Raw genomic sequence first — 24,785 nt, 5'->3', positions numbered from 1 at the left:
TATTATGCACAGGAAAATGTCCCGTTTTGTTGATAAAGAGATCCTTGGTCTATAAGGCTGAAAATAATGGTATACATTAGAAAATAACAAATGAGTTTAATTCACACTGAAGACGACCTGTCTGCACATTTTCATTTTTAAGAATTGCACCCTTTAGGCAGTAGGTGCATGCTTAAAAAATGAATGGTTCCAAGCCAGACTTTCATCACCTCCAAATAGTTTGTGGAAGCACAAAATGAAATATGGCTATTTCATATGGTAAATCTATATAATAACTCAGCTCTGTTCTTTCCCTCCACCCTCAGTTCTTTAAAGACGTGCTTTAATTACTTGTTTCTAGTTGAATCTATTTCTTGGAACAGAAAGTTCTTTATAAATTATTGACTTACATGACAAATTACTGTTGATTAAGAATTCAAGATAAACTATTATAGGTTTTTTTTTCAAATTCTAGCTTTGCAGAAGGCAGAAAAATTAGAAAAACAGAACTGGCTAAAAAAGGACAAAATTTTGGCTGATCTTGAGACCATGAAACATATAAGGAGACAGTTAAAAGGTGAGTATGTACTAAAACAAACATCACTATGCTTAATTCCACTTGTAAAATCAATTTATAGACAGATTATTTTTCTGTCCTTCGACACCAGATAAGTAACTAATTACTAAATAATTATATTGAAAAAGTCAATAAGACTTTATACATATGTAAAGTTTTTTAAGACTAAAACTTGATATATAAATACATATATATATATATATATATATTTCAATGTTGGTTTTCTATTTGTTATTTTTTAGTGTTTGGTGGTAGGGGGTGGGGGCAAGGGGTTAGAAGCACACACCTGGAAATGCTCAGGGGCTATTCCCAGATTGGTGCTGATATATATCAGTATTTAAAAATGGCTACTCAAGTCATAGATCATAATGTCATGTGGCAGAATTTCTCTGTTTCCATCTTTCTTCCTTTTCCCTTTGTCCCATTCTCTTTTCCTTTTTCTCTCTTTTCTGTTTCTTTTCCTCTCTTTCTCTCCCATTCCCTCTCTCTTCTTTTGTTTGTGGCACCAAGGAATTAAATAAGGTAAGGCAAAAAGCAAAGCAAGCACCTTAACCCTGAAGGATCTCTTGGCCCAAGGTTGAAACTTCTGTGGCCCTTATGATTTGGTTCTTTGTAAGCTTTTTTTTTTTATTCCACTTCATTCTACTGACTTGGACTTTCTTTTTCCCCTAGACATACTAACACGTTCTTCACTCTGAATCTTTGACATGATTCAGTTATTTCTGCCTCAAGCACTTCTCTCTCCTGCATTCTTAGATTGCTCCTTTTTATTCTACACTTTAAAAAATTTGTTATTTCTTCCTAAATTCCTTCCTTAACATTTCAAGTAAAAGATAATGTAGTTTATCACACCTGGAAATTCTCATCTACTAGTTTTCTCTTCACATATTTTAATTACTGCCCATTAAAGTGATATGTGATCATCTATCTCATGTTACATAATAAATTCTGTAACCTTCTTTTTTCTTCCATGAGTGATAGCACAGCGGTAGGGTATCACCGGTATCACCGTTCATGCGTCCCGACCCGTGTTCGATTCCTCCGCCCCTCTCGGAGAGCCCAGCAAGCTACCGAGAGTATTGGATATGCCAAAAACAGTAACAATAAGTCTCACAATGAGAGATGTTACTGGTGCCCGCTTGAACAAGTCGATGAGCAGTGAGATGACAGTGACAGAGTTGTTGTAGAATATTTTAATTGTAGAATGAATAGAGTTTCAACCATTTATCTCTAGTGATTTTTCTAAGTTCTGTTACTGTATCAAGTTAAATCAATAGAGAGCAACTACTTAAAACAGTACTTCCTGTATAGAGTTTTCCTAAATTTAGATTTTATAACATGCCTTCTACTTTTATTTAGTTAAGTGTTTAAAAATTATTTAAAGTTCAACTGTCTATACTTACTAGTATCTATGTTGAAAACACTCTTATTTGATCAGACAGGTGCATTGAACTCATTTCTTAAAATTTAGTGCTTTGATAAAACTTTGTTCTGTAGACAAACTGAAATTCTTTTTGCTATAAGTATGAATTAATATATACTTATAAAAAGAGTATAAAAGGAGTATAAAATATGCACATAAAATATCTGCTTATAAAATTCTAAGGAAGACCTTTTCTAGTTGTTGGACTTATAAGGATAAGTTCATTGAAGTCCTTGTTTGACTGTAAGGGTGGGTATATGCAATTACTGGAGTAATTATTTTTAATTATTATAGCTATTGGTAAGTGCAACAAATGTTTATGTAGCATATACTATGCACAAAATACTCGGCTAAGTTAATTTTGCATTTAATTTGTTGGCATTATTATTGCTAATATTAATCATAATGTGAATTTTTATGATTAGGTAGCAGTGTCGAATATTTTCTACAGACTTAGCATATAAGTACTCAATAAATATTAATGTAAGACTTCTGAAAATGCAGCTCGTTTTCCTATTTAGGCTCTAAAAAACTGATGAATAAAATTAAAGAATATCAGACCAGGCCAAAGTAGCACCATGTTATCTATAACTATAATGTTGGAGCATTTATATAATTTGGCAGGGGGGGGCTGGATAGATAGTACATTGGGTAGAGTTTGCATCGCACCTGGCCAAGCAGGGCTCCATCCCCAGCATATCATATGGTTCCACAAGCACCTCCAGGAATAATTCCTGAGTGCAGAGCTATGAGTAAGCCTTGAACATCACTGAGTGTGCCCCCTGCCCTCCAAAAAAAAAAAAACCACAAACAATGCATGAGAATTAAGTGGGTCTGTAAACTGAAATCCAAAGGGAGGTGTACTTATCCTCCTAGGAGCAGATGAAGGTATGCCATGGGTTGGTCCCTTAGAAAGGAGAGTATAAGAAGACGTCCAGGTGAGATCTGAATTGTAAAACACAGCATCACTCTCACATGTTCTAAATTTATCCCATGATCCATGTGAAAAAAAATCTATGAAAAAGTACTAGAAAATAGGAAATACAGTATTCATATATTTTACTTCATTTCAACTTGTTATTCTCTCATCGATTTGCTCAAGTGGCACCAGTAATGTCTCGATTGTGAGACTTGTTGTTACTGTTTTTGGCATATTGAATACGCCACGGGTAGCTTGCCAGGCTCTGCCATGCAGACAAGATACTCTCGATAGATTGCCCAGCTTTCCGAGAGGGGCTGAGGAATCGAACCTGGGTTGGCCTCGTGCAAGGTGAATGCCATACCTGCTGCACTATCGGTCTATTATTCTCTTAGATATAAATAATTATTATAAAGTCCTTCCCCCAAACTAAATACTTTGTTATGAATATTGTGTCTTTTTATGAAAATTATAATTCAATTTGCATTCATTTTGTCTAGACCATTAGAAGAAAATTTATAGAGCCAAATAATGCATGACTTTTTCCTCTTTCTTATGTTTTATTGCTGACTCTCAATACTATAAATAATAAACTATTGCTGAACTCCCTTTAGTTTAGTGATAATTTAGTGTTCTAAATGCATTCTAAATAAAATATTATTGAAATATTACCCATAAGAATTTATGTGTCATACATTAATTCTGTTTGTACTTTTTTGGATAGAATTGACTAAAAAGTTTATTCAACAACTTTTATGTTATGATTTTTTAATACTGCTCTGGATTTATTCATAACAAGTTACTTAATGGCATTTTGACTCAGTCAGTTGATTCTGTTATGTTTAAAACCCCATCATAAATTTCACGTGAATGCTTATTGAGTAGATAGAATTCTGATTCCCCTGAAAAGTAATTGCTACTACTTATTTTTATGCTGGATTTATTTCCAGAAACTTGAGGTACAAAAGCAAAAAAAAATGATTAAGCCACAAGTTCTACATTCTTTTTTAGAAAAGTTTATAATCATAGTATGTTAACCTTCACATTAAGAAGCCACAGAAAGTTCTACATTATTTTCAAAAATATTTTTACAATATAGTATATAAATCTTCACAAGTCCTCAGCAATAGAATTCGGATTCAACTTCATGTTGTGATTTTATTATTTTACCCACCTAGATATAGCTTTCCCAAATAAGCCTTCTCTAACATCTTAGAGTAGGTTGGCAACCTCTCTTACATGCTATTGGTACCTGACCTGGGAAGTCCAGGGTTGCAATCAAGTATTGGTGTAATCAGCTGACATCTGTATTCCTTACTAAACTTGAGGCAAGGACTTGATCTTGAACATGTTTCTACTTGCATCACCAACCACAATTCTTCCTCCTCTCCCTTCCCTGCTCTGCCCCCCCCTTTCTGAAGCTTTATTTCAGAGTCTCTGGATATTGATGAGATTACATGGCGCCAGCAGCAGTTTGTGGGTGTGGCTGCCAAGCTACTGAAAAAACAGGGAGCTGGGGGGGGAGGAAGCCCAGTCCCGATCCAAGCAGGCTTGGAGATTTCAGTCACGGGTCCCACATACCTGGGTTTTTCTTCAGGTTCTGTCATGGGTGAGGCTCATTGTTCTGTGGACGATGGTCTTGAGCATGGCTGCGGTTGGGTTCTGGCAGTTTTCAGCTACCAGGGTGCTGCTTGGATAGGGAGGGAAACTCAACCCACACCCCTCTGAGTGGCCCTGGTGAAGACAGTCTGGTGAGGAATCTGGACGTTCTCCGAGCACAATTCTTGACCCTTATCTGGTGCTCAGGATAGATTTCTGGAAGGAATATCAAGAGAGGAAGCAACACATTTACTTAAGAAATTCCAAGATCAGTATGAGATTCTATACCGAGTATATTGTCAATGTGGGAAAAGAAAACAATTTCATGACTTTTACACCTGTTTTTTTAAATAACAACTTTAAGTGGTGTAGTGTGAGAAAATTTGAATAGCCACAATTATTCTATTATGCTTGTAATTCTTTAGAGTACAGTATTCCAATAAATATTTTTCTTACCACTGTTTCTTAACAACCTAGAGGGCAGAGCATAGGTGTCAGAAACTAATCATGCTCACGGGGTATTATTAGATAGAAAAAAGGGCGCCTGTCTCTTGGGTTAATATTATTTTAGAAATACTTAATCCCGAGGCTGCTAAGCTAATTGTGGGGGAAAGACTTATTATTAATGAAGAGAACAAAACATATGTTCCATGACTGGGAGAGATGATGGGCTATATAGGTCAGGGATTCTATTTGACTAAATTACCACTGAACCATATCACAGATGATAGGCTGGGGCCAGTGTGGAAGTCAGCATGTTATCTTTCTTTTCCATCTGTACAGTGAGTATGCATATTCTGGTTATTTCAAGCCTCAAGCTCCCATATGAAGAGGCATTGTTAAATATTATTACCTTAGGCATCTTTGCTTTTATGATATATTTAGTATTTTAGCCTATGCTCCCAAGTGCGATGATTTATGCATAGAGAGCCAAACCAATTTATTTGAAACCTCAAAGTCCATCATCAGAAACAACATTTCCAGAGACTTCTTTCCCTAGGGCGGCGAGTAGCAGCATGCCAGCCGGCCACCATGGTCCCCAACAAAAGCCCTGTGCAGCCAGTGGTGGTGGAAGGAGGCTGGACCGAGCAGACTCCAGAGGAAATTAAACTCCTGGAATGTATAAGACACACAGAGGTATGCTCTTTAAAAATCCACACATTACAGACTGCCTCTTTAATTAGCTTTTAAAATGACAGTATTGGGTTTTTTAAGTTATGTTATTAATATATATCCTCAGCATCTGGTCAGTTATGATCACATAAGCATACGCCAAGTACTGAGTTGGCATTTGGACAGTAGCTATCTAAAAGACAGCCAGCGCCTAGGAGAGTCTGTTTTGTTTGAATGGAAACCAGAAATTATGACCTTAGCAAAGAAGAGAAAAAGGCCCAGTGGATATGTACAAAGGTAATTATAATAAGTGTAGTCAAGTCAAGCCTTATGGCTTCATCGCTCATCACTCCTAAGGGTATGTCTCTATATGTAAAAAGAGCAAGGAGCAAAATACTAATTGCAGCAGAGACATTCAGAAGTGAGGATTCAAAAAGCGTTTTCAGTCCAATTGGTTAATCTGTCAGGATTGCCAGACATTTAAAAAAAAAGTCAAGAAGAAAAAGGTCAGCTATTGAGAGAGGATTGGGGATACAGACATGAGGAAACTTTTTTGCTTGGTGAAGTTTTCCATCAAGATGATATGTTCTTATTTAATAAAGTTTCTAAAAATCATGAAATGTGTTCCATCTAAATCTTAGGCATGTGCCTAAGTCAAGGTTGCTAGAATAAAAAGATTGACATTGCTTGAAATATGACTTTTTGCCAAGCTAAGAAGGATAAATCACTGACCGGGGAATGAATGCAAAGCATTGAACTAGGACATGCTTGAAGTCAGATGAAAAGCTGCCTGGCAGGAATCTGGCAAAGTATAAGGGTGACTGCTTTTTAAAAGACAGCAAGTAAAGACTTAAACAACAGTCATGCACAGTCATGCACACTCCCTTAAGCATTTCTCAGGAAAAGGAAATGATGTTGTGATTCTAATCAAAATCTCATTTGTTAGATACAGAGAAATGGCTCAGTAGGAGAAACACCATGCAAAACTCCAGAAACATGTCTCCGTTCAGGTCTCTAAATTACAAATTATATAAGGTGCTTTGACAAACCAAGTGCCTCATTGTTATTTAACAATCATCATTGCCTTTAATAATTTGTTGAAGGAATATTTATGAAAAAACAGTCATAGGAAAGGGTCGTGCACTTCCTAAATTTTTTTTACTTAATTAGCAATTATTAAGATAATTCTCTTTTATCAAAAGACACGTACACAGAGCCAATAATTTTCTGAGCATGGAAATATATGGATTTTTCTTAACAGGCACACCTCTCTGAAGTCCAAGAAATGCAGTCCAAGAGAAATTTTCCAGTTGCAGCTAAGAGTGTCACGTTCAAGCAGAACAAGCTCTATAAGCAACCCAACAGCAAACGTGTTTGGGTTTATCTAAATGGAGGCAGACCTGAAGATGGCACTTATGCCTGTGGCAGAACTCTTTCAGAGGTATGTCTTATTGAAAGGAGATTGTTTCGTAGGCCTGGTTTCCCATCCCACCGCTGACATTTTCTAGAGTGTTAGCTGGGATGCAGTAAAAAACACTGCATTTTACTTCTCTATACCACATTTTCTCATCTGTAAAAGGGGAACAATACTTTCCTCACATGGTTGATAGGGTGGTGAAATGAGCTTCCATGTGTGAAAATGTGAAGGCCAGCACTGTCTGACATGTGTTAATACAATTTGATGCTAGGCTAGCATAGAATGACGAACTCTCTGTACCTAAATAGAGTAAAATCTATAGACTTAAATACAATTTGCCTATTCTAATTAATTTTATTTTATATCTCAGGTCTTCAAGTTATACTCAGGAGGCTCAGGAGACTGCCTCCTGGGATTTTTCCAGGTACCACATAGTTCCAGGGATTGAACTGGGGTTGGTTACATGCAAGACATCTCGCTTGACTACTCTTCTCTCTCTCTCTCTCTCTCTCTCTCTCTCTCTCTGAATAACCTTGTTATATTTTATTTTTTAACTTTTTATTTATTGAGGTTTTATAATTTACAACATTGCTAGTGATGTTTTGCTGTGTACATAATTCCAAACCTGCACCATCACCCATCACCAGTGTGTCCTCCTCCCTCCCCCAAGGAGCTCAAAGCCCCTTCCTGTCACCCCCTCTTTCCCAAACTCAGTTTTGTGTATCAGTTTTCCTCTTGTATTTAAACCTGGTTCACAGAAAAAAAAATTTACTCCCATCAGAAATTATTTTCTAGCTGATGATCTCTGTAGGGAAATCAATAGCCTACATTAGAGAAAAATTTTTATAATACAGTGCCCTAGAACTAAAGCAAGCCCTCTACTTTGCAAAATTAAAATACTGAGTAAAAGATGAGTGGCATTTAATTTATTATTGACAAGAAGGATGTAATGATATATTTTGTCTTAGTGTTTAAATGGAAACTTTTGACTTATAATAAATAGATGTGGCTGCTATATTTTTAAATCATTGGTTGTAATGATGTCATTTGGCTTTTGTACTTTGTGAAACATTTTCATAAATTTTTGTTGGGATAAGAGGAAGTCACACAAAGATGAGATGACAGTTGTGGGGTGGAAGGAAATGCAAAAGAAAAAAAGAGTGCAATATTCTGAGCTATAGAAGTTCATAGAAAGGGCAGGGTTGTGGGGGAGGGAGGTGACTGTAGGTAGAACCACCCAAAGTAACAAGGGCACCTTGGAGGAACTCTGCCCCTGAGAGAAGTCCAGTTTGGTGGTGTGAAGGAGTCCTTCTCTCTGTGAGAGAGACTTATAGAAAGAGTTGTCAGAAATTGACAACCAATATACAGTATTTTGAAAAAAAAGAAAAGCTGTAGCCGATTTATATTTAAAATCAGAAATATGAGTAAAAGAACTTTATACAAGTATATGGGAAAGAAAGTGCCTTTATTTTATTTTTTTTCTTTTATTGAATCACCATGTGGAAAGTTACAGAGTTTTCAGGTTTAAGTCTCAGTTATACAATGCTCAAACACCCATTCCTTCACCAGTGTACATATTCCACCACCAAGAATCACAGTATAGCTCCACCCCGCCCCCCGCACATCCCCAGCCTCCCACCCCGCCTGTGTAACTGATAAATTTCACTTTAATTTCACTTTACTTTGATTACATTCAATATTTCAACACAAAACTCACTATTATTGTTTGGAGTTTCTCCCCCCTAAAGTCAGACCTGCTGAGAAGGAAGCATTTGATATTTTCCATTGCTGAGAATGAAGAGATATGAGGTCGAGTGGGCGCACTAGCAGCCACACGGTTTTGGATTTCTGTATTTTAAATTTTAGTAACTAAGTCCAGAGAAATATCTGCCAGAAATTGCATCATTGCAAACTTGTACTTCTCAGCTATTTTATTTTCCACATATGAGTGCAATCTTTCTATGTCTCTTTCTTTCTGACTCATTTCACTCAACATGATACTTTCCATGTTGATCCACTTATAAGCAAATTTCATGACTTCATGTTTTCTGACAGCTACATAGTATTCCATTGTGTAGATGTACCAGAGTTTCTTTAACCAGTCATCTGTTTTTGGATGTGCCTTTTTTTTAATGTCACTTTCATACATTAACTTTTTTTATTCATGAATCACCGTGAGGGTACAATTGCAAATTTACATATTATTTTTGTTCTTGTGTGTCAAGTGCTTTTTTAAAGAGAATAAAATCCTTTATTCCCCCCCCCCCCAAAAGGGAACTTCCTAGAAATGCTGAAGTAGTTCTTCATTACTAGTATCCTAAAAAAATCATAGAGTTCAGGGCCGGGAAAATGGTATAGGGTTTAAGGCTTTTGTCTTGTACGCAGCAGCCGCCTATTTGATCCCTGCTACTAGACATGATTCCCTGAGCTTCTCTAAGAGTGATTCCTGAGCACAGATCCAAGAGTCAGTGTGAGAACTTCTGAGTTTTCAACCCCCCCACAAAAATAAAATAAAAGAGTTAATATTTTAGCTACTCTCTTAAAATGCACTTAGCCACTGAAATTAGAACTGATAGATTTATGAAATGAATAGATTTATGAAATGATAAATAAGTAAAGAGTAGAAAAGAGATAGAGGATAAAGATAGAAAAACAGACTCAGAATAGCTTTTACAAAAATTGTATGTGTCTAGCTAGAGGTATAACTTTTTGATTAAGTTTACTCTAAGTTCATTTGAGGCATTTATAGTAGCATTTCATGATAAATTTTTATGAATTTTGTGCCCAAGTCAACATGCTTGAAGCTGTAAAAGTGCTATCCTAACTTATATTACATGGCAAGAACTTTTCAATTTTTAAATTACAGTATAAGGAACATGTTGACATCAATAGTAGTACCAAAAGAAGGAACAAAATAACACATAGTCTGTTGTATTAGTAAATTAATATTTCAAATTGGCAAAGCATTTGAAAGTAGACACAAGATTTTCTAAGGTATATGGAGCACACTCTGGTGGTCTGTCTAGTGGTTAGGATTGGGGGCTCTCAAATGTATATGAGGAAATGAACATGCATGTTGATAACAGTGCAACTTCTGGGAAGACTATGTTTATGAATAAGAAAATGCACTTCTGGAACTTCAAGGATATTTTTAGTTTGCAAAAGATATTTGAAAGATATTTTCAGGAATGTTTGCAAAGTCTGTTTAGTAAGAACATTTACAACAGGGCTAATTATCACAGGTAGATTAGGAAGAATTTACGTGTTCATTAAGAGAGTGTTAAATGAATTATAGTTCATAGCGCATATATTCCATATTATGACTCAATTAAAATCAACTTTATGAAAGTAATGACAATAAGGGGAAAAAGTATGAAGCATGTGGTGTTCAGACTCATAATTATACATGCACACTCCAAAAATAGCAAAAGACAAAGAATGTTACTGTTAGAAATATTTATTGGATAGTTCTGTTATTGGTGACCTGATAAAGTTATACTTTCTTCTTGTGTGCTATTTCTATATATTCCATATTTCTATAAGGATTTAGAGTGCCTTTGTAAGAAAACACTGTATTTGCTAAATAATCTAACATTGCTTCAAGAGAAGTCCTAACAGCATGTGATGATGAAGTCACATTAGTCATGCAGGCAAGAATTTCAGTGGTTCAGACGAACATTTTGCCCACCTGCAGTGAAAGAGAAAGACTCTATACAGGGCTCCATCAGGACTTCTGATGGAACTTGAGAAGTGAGTCAAAGTCAACACTGTAGACCAAATAAAAATTGGCAAGTATAAAGGGTACCACATACCCAAATGATTGGGTGATAGTTTATTAAACATATAAGTCGATGGTATATAAACTATATAAAAAGAAAGTGTTCAGCTGGAGAGAATATGTATGAAAGGGTTGGACAGATCTCCTGTATCAGATTAGGAGGATGCAATAACAAAATACAGAAATAAAATACCTCTGACTGGAATGCTTTAGCAAAAGACAGATATTTTCTCACAATTCTGTGGGTTGAGTAGCCAAAAGGTGCCAAAAGTTTGGTTTCTAATCCCGTTTGAGCGGGCACCAGTAACATCTCTCATTGAGAGACTTATTGTTACTGTTTTTGGCATATCCAATACGCACGGGTAGCTTGCCAGGCTCTGCCGTGAAGGCCCCATACTCTCCATAGCTTGCCGGACTCTCCGAGAGGGGCAGAGGAATCGAACTCAGGTCAGCCACGTGAAAGGCGAACGCTCAACCGCTGTGCTATTGCTCCAGCCCTGGTTTCTAATAAAGCTTTTTTTTTCTGTCTTTTACCCCAATGAGTCTTTACATAGCCCTTTATTTGCATGGATGTAGAGAAAGAGCTCCAGGGCCCATTTCTCATAAGGGCCACAGCCCAGTGTGGATAAGAGCCCAGCTTAAGAGCTCATTTAATTCTAAGTCCCTCCTAAAAGGTCAAATATTTTCCCACATGCTATTGCATTGATAATGAGGCCTTTCTCCAATGAGGGGGACACAGTTCAGTTTTTATCACTATCTTAGACTAACTTTCTTGAATTCCTGATGTCTGAAAATGAAGCAAAGGATATGGTGACAGTGGTTACTCAGAGGTTAATGTAGCATTTGTGTCTATGAAGTACTCAGGGAATGTCTGGAAAGTTTCCTGCCCATCATTTCATCCTTTGTCTAGTTAAAATTGTCCTTCCAATCTTCCAATTTGTGTTTTCTTTGCTCTCTGTTTTTGATTTGAGAAACTTGCCTGAGAATCTTTGCGATCAGTTAGACATGGATCCTTTCCGACTATTAGGCTGTACAGAACACTTTTGAAGAATGTACTATCACATATATGTGTAACAAATAGATCACAGGAAGAGTAAGGTTTAGGTTTCGCTGAAGGGGAATCTGGCTCATGACACCAATTCCAAAGAAACTCAGAGTTTTGGTGACTGATACTTTTACTCCAAGAAGGAGGAACAGAGCACAATTCGAAGTGCTTTACTTCTGCTTTCTATAATGAAACCCCCAGATGGTACTCAAATTCTGTCGAATGCAGTTTCATCCTCCACTTCTCTTTCAGCAGTAGATACTCTGGATGATTTAACCGTGTTCTTCCCACCTATCCTTTGAACACTGCTGGAGCAACTCTCATCTCCAAATGGTGTGGGTTCATCTGTCATCAGTGCACCAAGGAGACTCCCTCTCCTGTGTTAGTGACTTGTTCTTCAGAACCAACAGCTTTCTCTGATTTATGATCGCTCAGGGCTCCTCCTTCCATGGTCCTAAAGCATTTGTCTTCTCCCATCCCAGCAACATTTCTCAGAATCTACAGACTATCAAAATCAATGTGTTCTATTTCAGGCACAGCTCGGTACACATGAGGGGAAGCTAGAAGAATGAGAAGCAGGTCTTTTTGATTTGTACTCCATGCCTGCAGAAAATATAAATAGCCCCGTGATACCCAGGTTCCCCATCCTAAGAATATTTGCTTTATGGAAATGAACTCAAAAGATACATTTAGTGTGAAGAATTGTGCATCATGGATTGTTCCTTTACTTTGAGTTTTGATGATTGGAAAAAATGGCAGACAATTTATTATGCCCATTTTAAAGAAGATGCTTGGAGTAGCTTTGATACATTTGAAAAACTAAAATTTAAGAATGTCGTTAAGGGCTGGGGAGGTATTCAATGGGCTGAAGTGAATGATTTGCATGGACAATCATTGGGTTAAATTTCTGGCATCAGGGGATCCCCCAAAAACTGCTGGGAGTGACCCCCTAGGACTGAGATGGTAGTAGCTCCTGAGCACTTCTTGTATGGTCCTCAATAAAAGCAAAACCAAATGAAAATAAATACCTCCCAGGAATTTGTGGAAACCAGATTAAATAGCTGCATATGTAATTATCATTTTTCTTTAGTTTATTTTTAGTAATGTTTGTAGTTCTAATTATGCGTGAATAAACATAACCTCTATATAACAGTGATATTTAAATGATAAGGGAAGATAGATTGCCTTTACTTGAGATCTTTTGAAGCTTCAAGACTTTCTCCCTGCCCTAGTGTTTGTGGATAGTGACCTACCTAGTATATTTCTAGGACTGCTGCTCTCAACCCATATGGAGAGTCAACTATCATAATCTGTGGCTGCCTTGGAGAAGAAAAAAATTAATAACTCTATGCATGAAACTATGCTTGCCCAGGCTCTGATGTTGAAACCTTGACTCCCAAATAACCCTTAGCTGATTTTGGAGATAGACCTTTTAAGAGGCTATTAATGATTAAATGAGGCTGTAAGGGTGGGGCCTGATGTAATGGGATTTGTGCTCTCAAAGAGAGGAAGAGAGAGTCTTTCTTCCAGGTGAGGTTACGGAGGAAGACAGCTATCTACAAACCAGGAAAAAGCTTCTCCCGAAACTGAATCAAATGACAACTACATCTTAGATTTCCTCATCTCCCAAATTTGTGAGAAATAAATTTCTGTTAAGCCATCCAGTCATAGCATGTGTTTTGGCAATTCAAGGAAACTTAAACTGTGACGCTTATTATGGAAAATTTAGTAACATTTCACAAGTCTATCATAGGAGTCAATTGCTATTGCTATAAATGCTGATTTCTTAGGTTGATTGTCAATGCTTTCTAATTATAATATAGTATCATCATCATCTAGCAAATCGACACATAGTTTATGATTTTTTAATTTGCTATTTACATTATTTAAAATGTTTTTTACTATAACAAAGCATGTTCCAGTGAACATATTTATAGAGAGATCTTAATTTAATTTTCTGATTTCACCCAAATTCTATGAAATATTGCTAAATTATGCAAATAATCTTGAAACTTTTAGTAGATATTGCCAGATTTTTGTCAGGTATGTTTAGGAGTAAGTAGAGCACCCCCAAATATTGCATCCACCTACCTGTGAAGATAGCAGCAATTCTAAGCCCAGTCATCTAGAAGATGTATATGAATGTTTGACAGGAGAAAAGTGATACATCCATGTTGTAATTTACATGTCTTTAACTACCTATAAAAAGAATCTTGTTTTTCACTAGTCACCTATAAATTTTTTTCAGAAATATTTTATTGCAAATACTTTTTACATTGAAAAAGAAAGATTTTCTTTATTTAATATAACAAGGCTACTACTATCAGCGATTTTATTAGACTTACTATGACAAATTTCTAATTTTCCTTTGTGCCCATTTTTTGATGCATAGAAGGTAATATACTTTATGAATTCTTTTTTTTTTAGGACTGCTTATTGAGGCACCATGATTTATAAACATGTTCACAATAGAATTGTTTCAGACATACAACTTTCCAACACCAGTCTTAGCAACAATGTCCCCTTCCTTTCACTAATGTCCCCAGATTCCCTCCCCCAACTCCCAGCCTGCCCTCTTGGCAGTCATATCACTGTATCACTGTATCACTGTCATTCCATTGATAATCGATTTGCTCAAGCGGGCCCAGTAACATCTCCATTCATCCTAGCCCTGAGATTTTAGCAGCCTCTCTTTACTCGTCCTTCCCAATGGTGCTGCATTAGAGGCTCTTCAGGGTCAGGGGAATGAGACCCATCTTTGTTACTGTATTTGGCATGTGAATACACCACGGGGAGCTTGCCAGGCTCTCCCCCGTGAGGGCAGTAAACTCTTGGTAGCTTGCCAGGTTCTCTAAGAGGGAGAACTAGGCTATCAGATGTTGCCCTTCCAGGAGCTTGGTTTTATAGTGGCGGGGGGGCGGGGGGGTCCAATTTCTGGGTGTGACTGCCTAGCTACTGGAAAATGGGAAATCTGGGTGGAAGAGGCCCGGTCCAGATCCGAGCAGCCTTGAAGATCTCAGCCCTCGGTCCCACACACCTGGGTTCCTCTTCATGTGTGAGGCTCTTTGGAATGTGTGGAAAGTGGCCTTGAGCATGGGTGTGGCTGGGTTCTGGAAGTTTTCAACTGCTGGGGCTCTGCTGGGGAGGGGGAGGGTAACTCAACCAGCCCCCTCAGAGGGACCCCAGTGAAAACAGCCAGGCGCGGGGGCATGAGACTCTGTGTTGCTCTCTTTCAGAAGCTTGGTTTTATAGCAATCATATGGTTTGGTTTTTGGCAATCATATGACAAATTTATTTTATATTAGTTGGTCCAATGAAATTAAAGGAGTGCAAATAGAATTATCAAAAAACAATTCAATAAGTCAATTTGTGATGATTGTTATATATTTTTAACCTTTGCACCATTAGTGGGTGCCATACTCAATATCACATGATAGAGGGGAGTTTCTTCTGTTTTTTTAAAGGAGATTTTTTTTATACTTCTTGCAAGACTGGTTTCAAGGCTTTGAATTCCATAAGTTATGCCTGTCTGTGCAGCTTTGTATAATCCCTTCATATCTCTGAATCATAATATAGTTTAATAGAGTATGCTTGATGAGTTGTTCATTTTATTGAGTTTTTGTACAATATACTTCATATTCTTGGACTCTCATTTGATAGATCTGCTGTGCAACTTATGGTCTTTACTTGGTATATAAGTTCCTTTTTTATCTTGCTGCACTCACTATTCTATCTTTGGATTTTGTCAATGTGAATACAGTGTGTCTTGGAGTTTTCTGAATTGGGTCGGTTTTCACTGGTACCATTCAAGTCTCTTGAATCCCAGTGCCTTTAACCCCGAATTCTGGGAACTTCTTATCCATCATTTCTTTACCCATTGTTTCTCCATCACATTTGCCATTCTGTTCCTCAAGGACTCCAGTGACTCTTGAGTTCATCCCATAGTTCTCTGGTATGCTGTTCACTTATTTTCAGACTATTTTCTACCTTCTGCTTTTCCTTGCCATTTCCTCCTTCTCATCTTGGAGCTCCTTGATTGTTTGCTCAGCTTCTGTTATTTTGCTATTTGGAGATCATATTGACTTTTTTATATCACCATGTTCTTCACTTCTGTCTTTTCTGACGAGTAATTTTTTTCATTTCTAGTCCCATAATTTCTTATGCTTTGCTGACTACCTGTGCTATCATTTATTTGCACTCATTGAAGTTACTCATCATAGTATCATGAAAGTCACTGTGTGAAGTGGCTTCTACATGTTTCCTCATTGGTTTGCTAGTGCTCTTGCTGTGCTTGGAGTGAGTCTTTGTAGTTAGATCCACTGGAAGATGGTGAAGGGTTAAGCTGGAGATTACTCTCTGTCTTCTATGCCTGTCCTCACAGAATGACAGGAAGAATAACTGCAAGCAGCATGTAATTTGTTGAGTAGATCTGTAGCTTCAGGAGCTGTGATATGGGCCCTTAATATTGTGCAGGTTCGGTGTGGAGGCTGCTGGGACCCACCCAGTATGGAGGGGCTCTGTCTGTACCTGGTGAGTTCTTTGCTTTTAATAACCACATGGCCTTTTACCATTTTGATATTACATACATACTCACCTGATTTTTACTTTTAAAAATATAAGAATATTTTTATGATTTATATTTTCCTTTGACTTTTTTGTCAAACAAGTTTTTTCCTGTGCAAAATTTGAGCAAAATTATTCCATGTATGTTATTTGATGACTTAAAATTTTTACCTTATCCCTATTTTTTCTTTTGTTCTCCCCATTGAGTTGGAATAATGATCTGTAATCAGCTAACTTCTATGTATGCTAGTTTCTGGTTTAACTAACATGCCCAGCATTTTAAAATTGTCATATATTTTAATATTTGATAAAAGTTTTACTTTTGCCGTTTTCATTTGAATATTTTTGTAATTCTTATGGATAAATTTGAAATTACATTCAATACACTAAAATAATTCTACAGGGGTTTGACTATAATTATATTATACGACTAATTAGTTCCATAAGACTTGACAGATTTTACAGTATTCAGATTTAGCAGCCAGGATGTGGCATTCATTGTACACATGTCTTTATTTTTTCTGTTTGTAAAATTTTATAAATTTTAAAAGTGCCTAACAATTAAGAATAATCATAATTAGGTGTTGGTTTGCTTTGGGGATTAATTTTTTCCCTCTTCTAAATAGCTATTTTCAGTGAATTAAAAACTACTGATGTCTCATAATTTAGTTTGTCCTTGGCAACTTAATTATGCAAGTTAATTAAGTACTTTTTGTTATTATTTCCTTATTTGACTCATATAAATCTTCCAAGAATGAAATTAAGTTCATATAATGATTTTGCCTATTCCTTTAGAAGACTTATCTTATTCTGATTTTATGTGTCACTGTATCAGTTACATTATTGAAGGAAATATTATCAACAAAGATAATCCTTCTCTTCATGAATAACTAGAAAATCACAATACTTTGGTTTTTCTTTTCCTTGCTTTGGTTGATATTTTAAATTTTGGAATTTTCCTTCTAAGAAGGCTTATTTTAAAATGTTTCATTCATTTGTATGAACATTTTTCTAGTAGTTAAATCACGGTTTAGTGGCCTTGCTGCTTAATGATCCATTTTATCTTATAACTTTTGTAAATTTTAAGAATTTCATTATTTCTTCATAATCTGAAACGTATGCGGTGTTTTGGATTCTTATAAATGTATGAATATATCTTATTTATTCTGTGACCATCAACAGTAACTTAGCTGAACATTGAATTCCCATGTAAAAACCTTTAAAATGTATAGATCTTTTTGCTCTCCACTTTCTTTGGCATTCATTGTTGTAGCACTTCTTGGTTTGCTCCTTCCTACCCCCAGGCTCCCCAATAAAATAAGTCTAGGCATAATTGAATTTCTGCTCATGTTTGAAATTCATATTTTATACCTAGTTATATTTCAGTATTATTCATTTCTGAATGACTGAGCTTATATTGGCTTGGGCTATTTGATCTAGAGACACAGGTCTTTATTTGGAGCATAAAAGTTTTATTTTTTATTATTATTTAAATTTAATTTATTCAGATTTTTTTCACGAATACATAGATGAGTATCAGATGTCTAAACATTCCAGATGAGTGTTTTCACAAACTTTTTCTTGTTCCTTTTCTGTATGCTATGAGATTTTCATAATTTAGTCCTCTCTAACACTGATCTGATTTTCACAATTTTGAATCTGCTTTTTGTCTGCTAGAGCAGATTTTAATTCTCCTATTTAGTCTCTTACTTATTTTCTTTTTTCATTCAGCTGTCTGTTTATCCCATCCTGAATGAAACCCCAGAAGAGAAACTTATGCTCAGTAAGAGAACCCTATTGTCTTACTGTATGACCTTGGATTATCTCTGTTCTCCATTTCTCATCAACAAAAGGAAGATAATCATAATTTCCATATAATGAAATTGAATTGTCCTTGAAACCTTTATCGAAGTTCCCAGCATATAGGAATATGCCAATAAATTTTAGCTGCTGTTTTTGGCATCACCTCCATCATCATTATCTCTGCCTGCATTTCAGTCATATTCTATTCCTATATATTTCTCTATGTGTGTCTTTATGGAAGTCTTATTTTATTCAACTTTGGGATTATACAAATTCTCTTATTCTCTTAAATTTCAACTTGTCAAAACTTGCCCCTCAATCTTCAGAGAACTAGTTGATGTGTTTGTACTCTACTCAGTCAAATTGCTGTTGACTATTATTTACAGAAGAATAGAGTTACAACTCAGACCACTTTTCCACTGCTCTTTTTGACCATCCCACTAGACGGAAAGGAATATGTTTTTAAATAATTTATATTATTATTTTATTCTATCCATTCACCCCAGGTTGAAAATAGTGAGTATCTGCTCTCTCTGAATTGCTGTCTCTCCTTAGTCTGTTGTCGTGCTTCTTTTTAATAATTTACTTATTTACATACTTATTTATTTATTTGTTATTTATTGATTATTTTCCAGGTAAAAAATATTATTATGTGTCAGTTCTGCTTTCTGTCAGGCTATATTGCTGTGAGTTCTAGCCCATGAGTGGATCTATGGAAGTTTTATTGATTTGTTTATGTGGACTGTCTCCAGCATTTGTAGGGAATAGTTTAGCATATATGCTAGGTAAAAGTCATTCAGATAGGTATGTAGAGAATGCTTGGCTTGTTCCTGTTTGCTTTTGTTATTTTTGTCTTATTCTCATTATAATGAATCTGAAATGTCTGTCTTCCTCCTAGAGGTTTTGTGACCTGCAGGTTGACAAATCTTTTTAGTACTGTTGAAATATTGCATTGAATTATGTGCTAATAGGAACATATCAAAGCAAACTGAGGAAAAAAATCAAAGGAGGCTTCTCAATATAGTTTTAACATTTACCAATTAAAAATATAAAAGTCTAATTTTAGAATCAGAGAGTCAGAAAGTTCTTGACATAAAACTTTGATTTTATGACTGAAAAGTCTCTTACAGGGAAGCTGCCTCATGTCTAAGGTCATACAGAGGTCAAAGCTAACCAAACACTCATCAAGCCCAGTCAGGGTTTTTGTACAAACTTCTTGCTCCATGCAAAAATAGGGTAGCCTGGCAAGCTACCTGTGATGTATTCGATATGCCAAAAACAGTAATAATAATGTGCTCTTCATGTTCCTGGAGCAAGCAGATGCTATTGGGCTACCCAAGCAGGTGACAGGGACAAATGGAAATGTTACTGGTGCCTGCTCAAGCAATCAATGAGCAACAGGATGACAGTGGCTCGAAAATAGAGAACTATAAGGAACAATCCACGAGCAACATTGAAATTCAGCATTGTCATTGTTTCTATGCTCTTTTGTCTCTAATACTTTTTTAATGACATGAGAAATGAATTTTGAAATTGGGATAATACTTCTCTTAAAGGAGTCGGTTCCTTAATACTTCATTATGTTGTAACATCCCACCTTCCAAATATGTCGCTTGGTGTTTCAGCTACTAGATGACTGCTCCTCTCGTCTCAAAATGTCCCAGCCAGCCAGAACGCTGTACACCCCAGATGGGGCCCTGATTCAGTCGTGGGATGACATCGAACGAGACATGGTCATCTGTGTATCTAAGGGGCAAGGCTTTATAACACAAAAAGGTATGGGTGACAGTTTCTTTTCAATTGTTTGCAGAATTAAATGTTCCACCTTTTTCCTTCTTTGCTCCTCTTTGTTCTTTTTCTGTTTGTTTTTGGGCCCACATTGTTTTGTGCTCAGGGATGACACTTGGCAGTGCTTGTGAGACCATATGAAGTACCAGAGATTGAACCTGGATTCAGTCCAGAAGGCAAGTCAGCCACCCTGACCACCGTACCTTTCACATGAAAATGTTTCATCTTTCCTTAAAACGTTTATGTACTGAATTTTACATCCCATCATGATGTTTTTAAATAACTATCCTCTTCCATAGGTTTCTTCTACCCCTGATCTTACAGTTAAACGTATATATTAATGTGCTAGAACCTCACTGTCAACAAAGTTCTGTTAGTTTTGAGCCTTATCCAGGGGACATCTCTGCTGCAACTATGAAGGACCTCTTTCAAAGGCGTTCCCTTAGGAATCCTGAGGAACGTGAAAATTAAACTCCAACTTGTCAAGTTGCTTAAAATGTAATGTTTTACTAATGCAATAATATATCTTGTAAGGTTTCTATTTCAGTAATTAGTAAATATAGGATTGTTGTCTGTCACTTGATCTTTTTCTTTCATAAATGATAGCTATGCATACTAAAACTATATTATTAGACAAACTTTGCCCTTTATTCTATGCAACTGAATGAATTTCTACCCTCTTTCTGTAGGTAGTTTTGTATTAACAAAGATATAATTTTCAAGGAACTCTAAAGATCATTGCTATCACTTAAGAGGAAATTCAAAGATTAGGAAGTAAATTACCTGGGATCCCTAAAATACTACTATACTTACAAATAACCTTGAAATTTTTATTAGTTTTGTTTATATATAGGAGATATATATATATATGTATGTATGTGTGTATCCTATGTGTAAAAACTTTGTTTTTCAAGCCATATCCATCAGTGCTCAGGGCTTACACCTGATTCTTTGCTCAGGGATCATTTCACTTTGGTGGGAATCAGGGGACACTTTGGGGTACTGAGACTGAATCCATCCATATGCAAAACATGTTTGCTTTTGGTTTTGGACCACTTTCTGAAGGTCTTATTCCTGGCTCTGTACTCAGGGATCACTATTAGGGGATATCAGGGGTAAAACATGTGTAAGGCAATGTCTTACCTTTTGTACTATCTCTCAATGCTTCTTTTCATTAGTACTATTAACTTAAAGATTTCTTTATGGCCAATGTTCATAGTCTATACGAGAAATCCTCGAGTTCTTTCCCAGAAAAAGTCTTCAATAAATATATGAACCCACTTGCACAATTGAATAGAAAGCTAGCAAGTGATACAGTATGACCTACTTTCCCAGTAACTTCACTAGTTTTATACTTAACTTTTCATACTCTTGTCATGGCTTCCTGTTATCTACACCTCACCATCCTGACCTCACTTTGTTCCTTAGGCCTATATGATAAATAAAACTAAGTACGCTTCAGGCACCAGAGACAATAGATCTTCAGAGCACAAAAGGAAAATAAGCAACCTTCTCAGAAGCCCAATCTTTTCTTTTCAATTGTATCACTGTGAATTACAAAGTTATAACCATATTTATGACTGAGTTTCAGTCATATACTGTTCCAATATCAATCCCTTCACCAGTGACAACTCCTCTCCACCAATGTCACCAGTTTCCATCCCATCCCCTAGCCTGCCTCTGTGGCAGGCACTTTCTCCCTCCTCCACTGTCCTAGTGTTCCCTTCCCTAACTTACCCCCTCACCCCTGCCCCAGTGCCAAGCTTTCTTGAATACCAGTTTTCCTGCTCATCGTTTTTATTGCCATTTGGGCATTTGGTGTTCCCCTATGAGGTTTCTTTATTTCCCATATTTCTTTAACCAATAAAAAGCTGGGAAGAGAGAAAATTGAAAATGTGAGTATTACCCCCCCAACCATTTTCCTCCCAAAACCCTGTGGCTCTTAAATGATGCTATGTAGACAGAAGTTTGTTTTTGTGTCTTCAGTTTTGTAAGCACTATGATATGAAAGTTGATTCTTTTCCTAAAAGTTCCCATCTTACCTTTGCTGTGGTCAGTGGTTTTTCCCTGCTATCTAATTTCTCTTCAATGGTGGTAGATATCATAAGAAATCTGATTGATAACAAAGTCTAAATTAGTTAACTTTTTTGGTGGGGGGATTTTTGGGTCACATCTGGCTGATGCTTAGGGCTTACTCCTGGTTCTACACTGAGCAATTATTCTAGCTTTGCTTGGGGGACCATATGAAATGCCAGGGATGGAACCTTGGTTGGCCATGTGCAAGGCAAACACCCTACCTGCAATCACTCTGGCCCCTAGTTGCTTTTTTTTTTTAATTTACTGATATACTTTTTCCTTTTCTTGTGATTAACTGTTTTTATGAAAATTCCTGGTTTAAAAGCTTAATTTACAGCAGTTGGTTCAATGTATTTTTGTGCCACAGAGACAAGATGCAGGTTAGTTGTTTATACAGAGCTTTCATAGCCCCTGAATTTAATTTTATTAATGTATCATGGTGTACACGTTATTCATAGTTGAGGTTTAGACATACAGTGTCCCATCACTGATCCTGTCACCAGTGGTAACTTCTCTTAGCTAGAGTCCCCAGGCTCCCTCTCCTACTCCCTCACCCCCAGCCTGCCATCTGGACAGACACCTTTTAAATTTTGTTTAAATTAGTTGTCCTTTAGAAATTTTATTTTACTTTGTAAGTGAATATTTTATTGTTTTTAAGATAGATTAGTTAGAGGTAATCACATAGTAAAATTTTAAGTGTTCAGAAGATTTTAAAATAAAAGAAGAAATAAAAAGATTGGGTACTTAATGATTCCATTTTTAGTTTTTCCCTCAAAATTTTATTACATTTATCATTTTTGTGAATTAAAATTTTTAATTCATAATCTTTAATTCAGTTCATATTTTTCCTCTCAAAAGAATTTTTTCTACTCCTTGGACATTTATTTTTAAAAATACTATTACTGGTAAGGCTTTATGGGTACAATTTTCCAATATCACAGCGTCCACCATGGTGTCCACTTCTCTCCTTCATTGTGGTTCCAATTCCCTTCCCGCACCCTATCCTATGCCTATCTTCCTAAGCTCTGTAGACGAGTTCTTGGGTTCTGTTGCTTTGGGACATTTGTTATTTCCTTACTATATCTCTTCGTATTCCACATATAAGGGAGTTTTTCTATGTCTGTCCCTTTCCTTTTGGCTAACTTCACTCAGCTTGAAACTGTAAATTCATCTACATGGTAGTAAATCACATACTTTGTGATTGTGTGTGTGTGTGTGTGTGTGTGTATACACCATAATTTCTTTACCCAGACTTCTGTTATTGGACACTTGGGTTGCTCCCAGATTGTGGCTATTGCATTTTGTGCTATAAAAACATCAAACAATGAATGCTAGTCATCAGAGAATCACATTGAGTTTCTGGGGAGGGGTGAGTATGGGAGGAAACTTATCTGGAAAAACAAATTGGGTGTCACTCATATGGTTTCTTTCCCACAGAACTCCGATAAAATGGAAAGTTAAAGAATAGAAGATGGCACTTCATACAATTTGTTCAACTTGAACACTACTTTCACTTCTATGTTTCCCATCTTTCCAGAGGGTCCAGTGGTTAGCCCAGTTCTAGGTTAGCCTCCAATTCAGGCTCTATAGCAATCCTAGAAGAAAGCCCTCTATAGATGCTGACATTCTGTAGAAATTAAAAGAATGTTAACACGTATCTAATGTGATAAGTAGGTCAAGTGTGTAATGAGAGCGTTCAGCATGAGAGTCATGAATTTCTGAGAGAGCTTTGAGTTTTTTGTCATCCTATATTTTAAAATATTTTCTTTTTAAAAATTAATCAATTTTTTAACTGTATTTAGACTTACAAAACTATTAATGATAGGGGTTTATGCATACGATGTTCCAACACCCTCCACTAGAATGTTCCCTCTGAACCTACCCCACCTCAGCTACCACCAGATTTTAAATTATCTTTAAAATATATTTAAATATATTCATAGGTCTTATTTATATACAAATATATACAATTTGTAAATATTTATAAATACTATTTATATATGAACAAAAATATATATACTTGTAATTTTTTTTCACAGAGTTAAAGCAACTGGTGGAAATTCGAGCGAATTTCTCCAGGATCAGAAGGCTGCACGGTCTGCAGGCCACAGAAATTGTGGCATTGCCATCCACAAAGCTGCTGTCTCTGGTACATCTACGTAAATAATTTCTATCAAAAGCATCATTTTCATGCTGTCTCTCACTGGTATAGCCTATATGTAAATATCCATACACATGCTCTGATATTCATCCTTTTAGTTTTATGTAGTTTCTTTTCAAAGTGACCCTCTACTTTATGGAGTGTCATTTAATGTCTCAAATATATTATAGGAAAGACAGCAACACCAAACAAAGTTGGTGTTAGGTCAATAAATAGAGCTAAAAGGTAAATTTTCTGCTAGGAAAAATTAAAGAAAAGAAAAACACTAATTTTAATTGAAAATGTACAAGGCATAAGTACATATAATATTTGGTAATGAAATAGAATCTTTGACTTTATCACTAAATTTAATCCAAATTGGTGTGTGGTGTGCATTGATGTGTATGTGTGTGTGTGTATTTTGGTTTCATTGATATTTTCCAAACCTCTATATTAAAATTCCATATTAATTGATTGAAAAAATAAAAATAAAATGACATTAAATGCCACTTGAATTGGTCTTTTCTTCCCTAATTTCTTGTTGGTTTGGTGAGTAGTAGCAGCA

General features: G+C 36.1%; 1 protein-coding gene across 1 annotated transcript in view; it reads left to right on the top strand.

Annotated features, from left to right (window-relative positions):
- DCDC1 (doublecortin domain containing 1) overlaps positions 1–24,533 on the top strand; it is a 440,548-nt gene extending 416,015 nt beyond the window's left edge. Inside the window, exons 34-38 of the mRNA XM_055142558.1 lie at positions 455–556; positions 5,498–5,634; positions 6,872–7,051; positions 19,842–19,992; positions 24,120–24,533. Coding sequence (XP_054998533.1) covers positions 455–556; positions 5,498–5,634; positions 6,872–7,051; positions 19,842–19,992; positions 24,120–24,247 — 698 coding nt within the window. The 3' untranslated portion in view covers positions 24,248–24,533. The remainder of the gene's footprint in view (positions 1–454; positions 557–5,497; positions 5,635–6,871; positions 7,052–19,841; positions 19,993–24,119) is intronic.
- Positions 24,534–24,785: the final 252 nt, after the last annotated feature.

Source organism: Sorex araneus, chromosome 6 (assembly GCF_027595985.1).
Source record: "Sorex araneus isolate mSorAra2 chromosome 6, mSorAra2.pri, whole genome shotgun sequence".
NCBI classification, from domain to species: Eukaryota; Metazoa; Chordata; class Mammalia; order Eulipotyphla; family Soricidae; genus Sorex; species Sorex araneus.
Note: the sequence above shows the minus strand (reverse complement) of the source record. Positions and strands in the feature narration are given on the sequence as shown.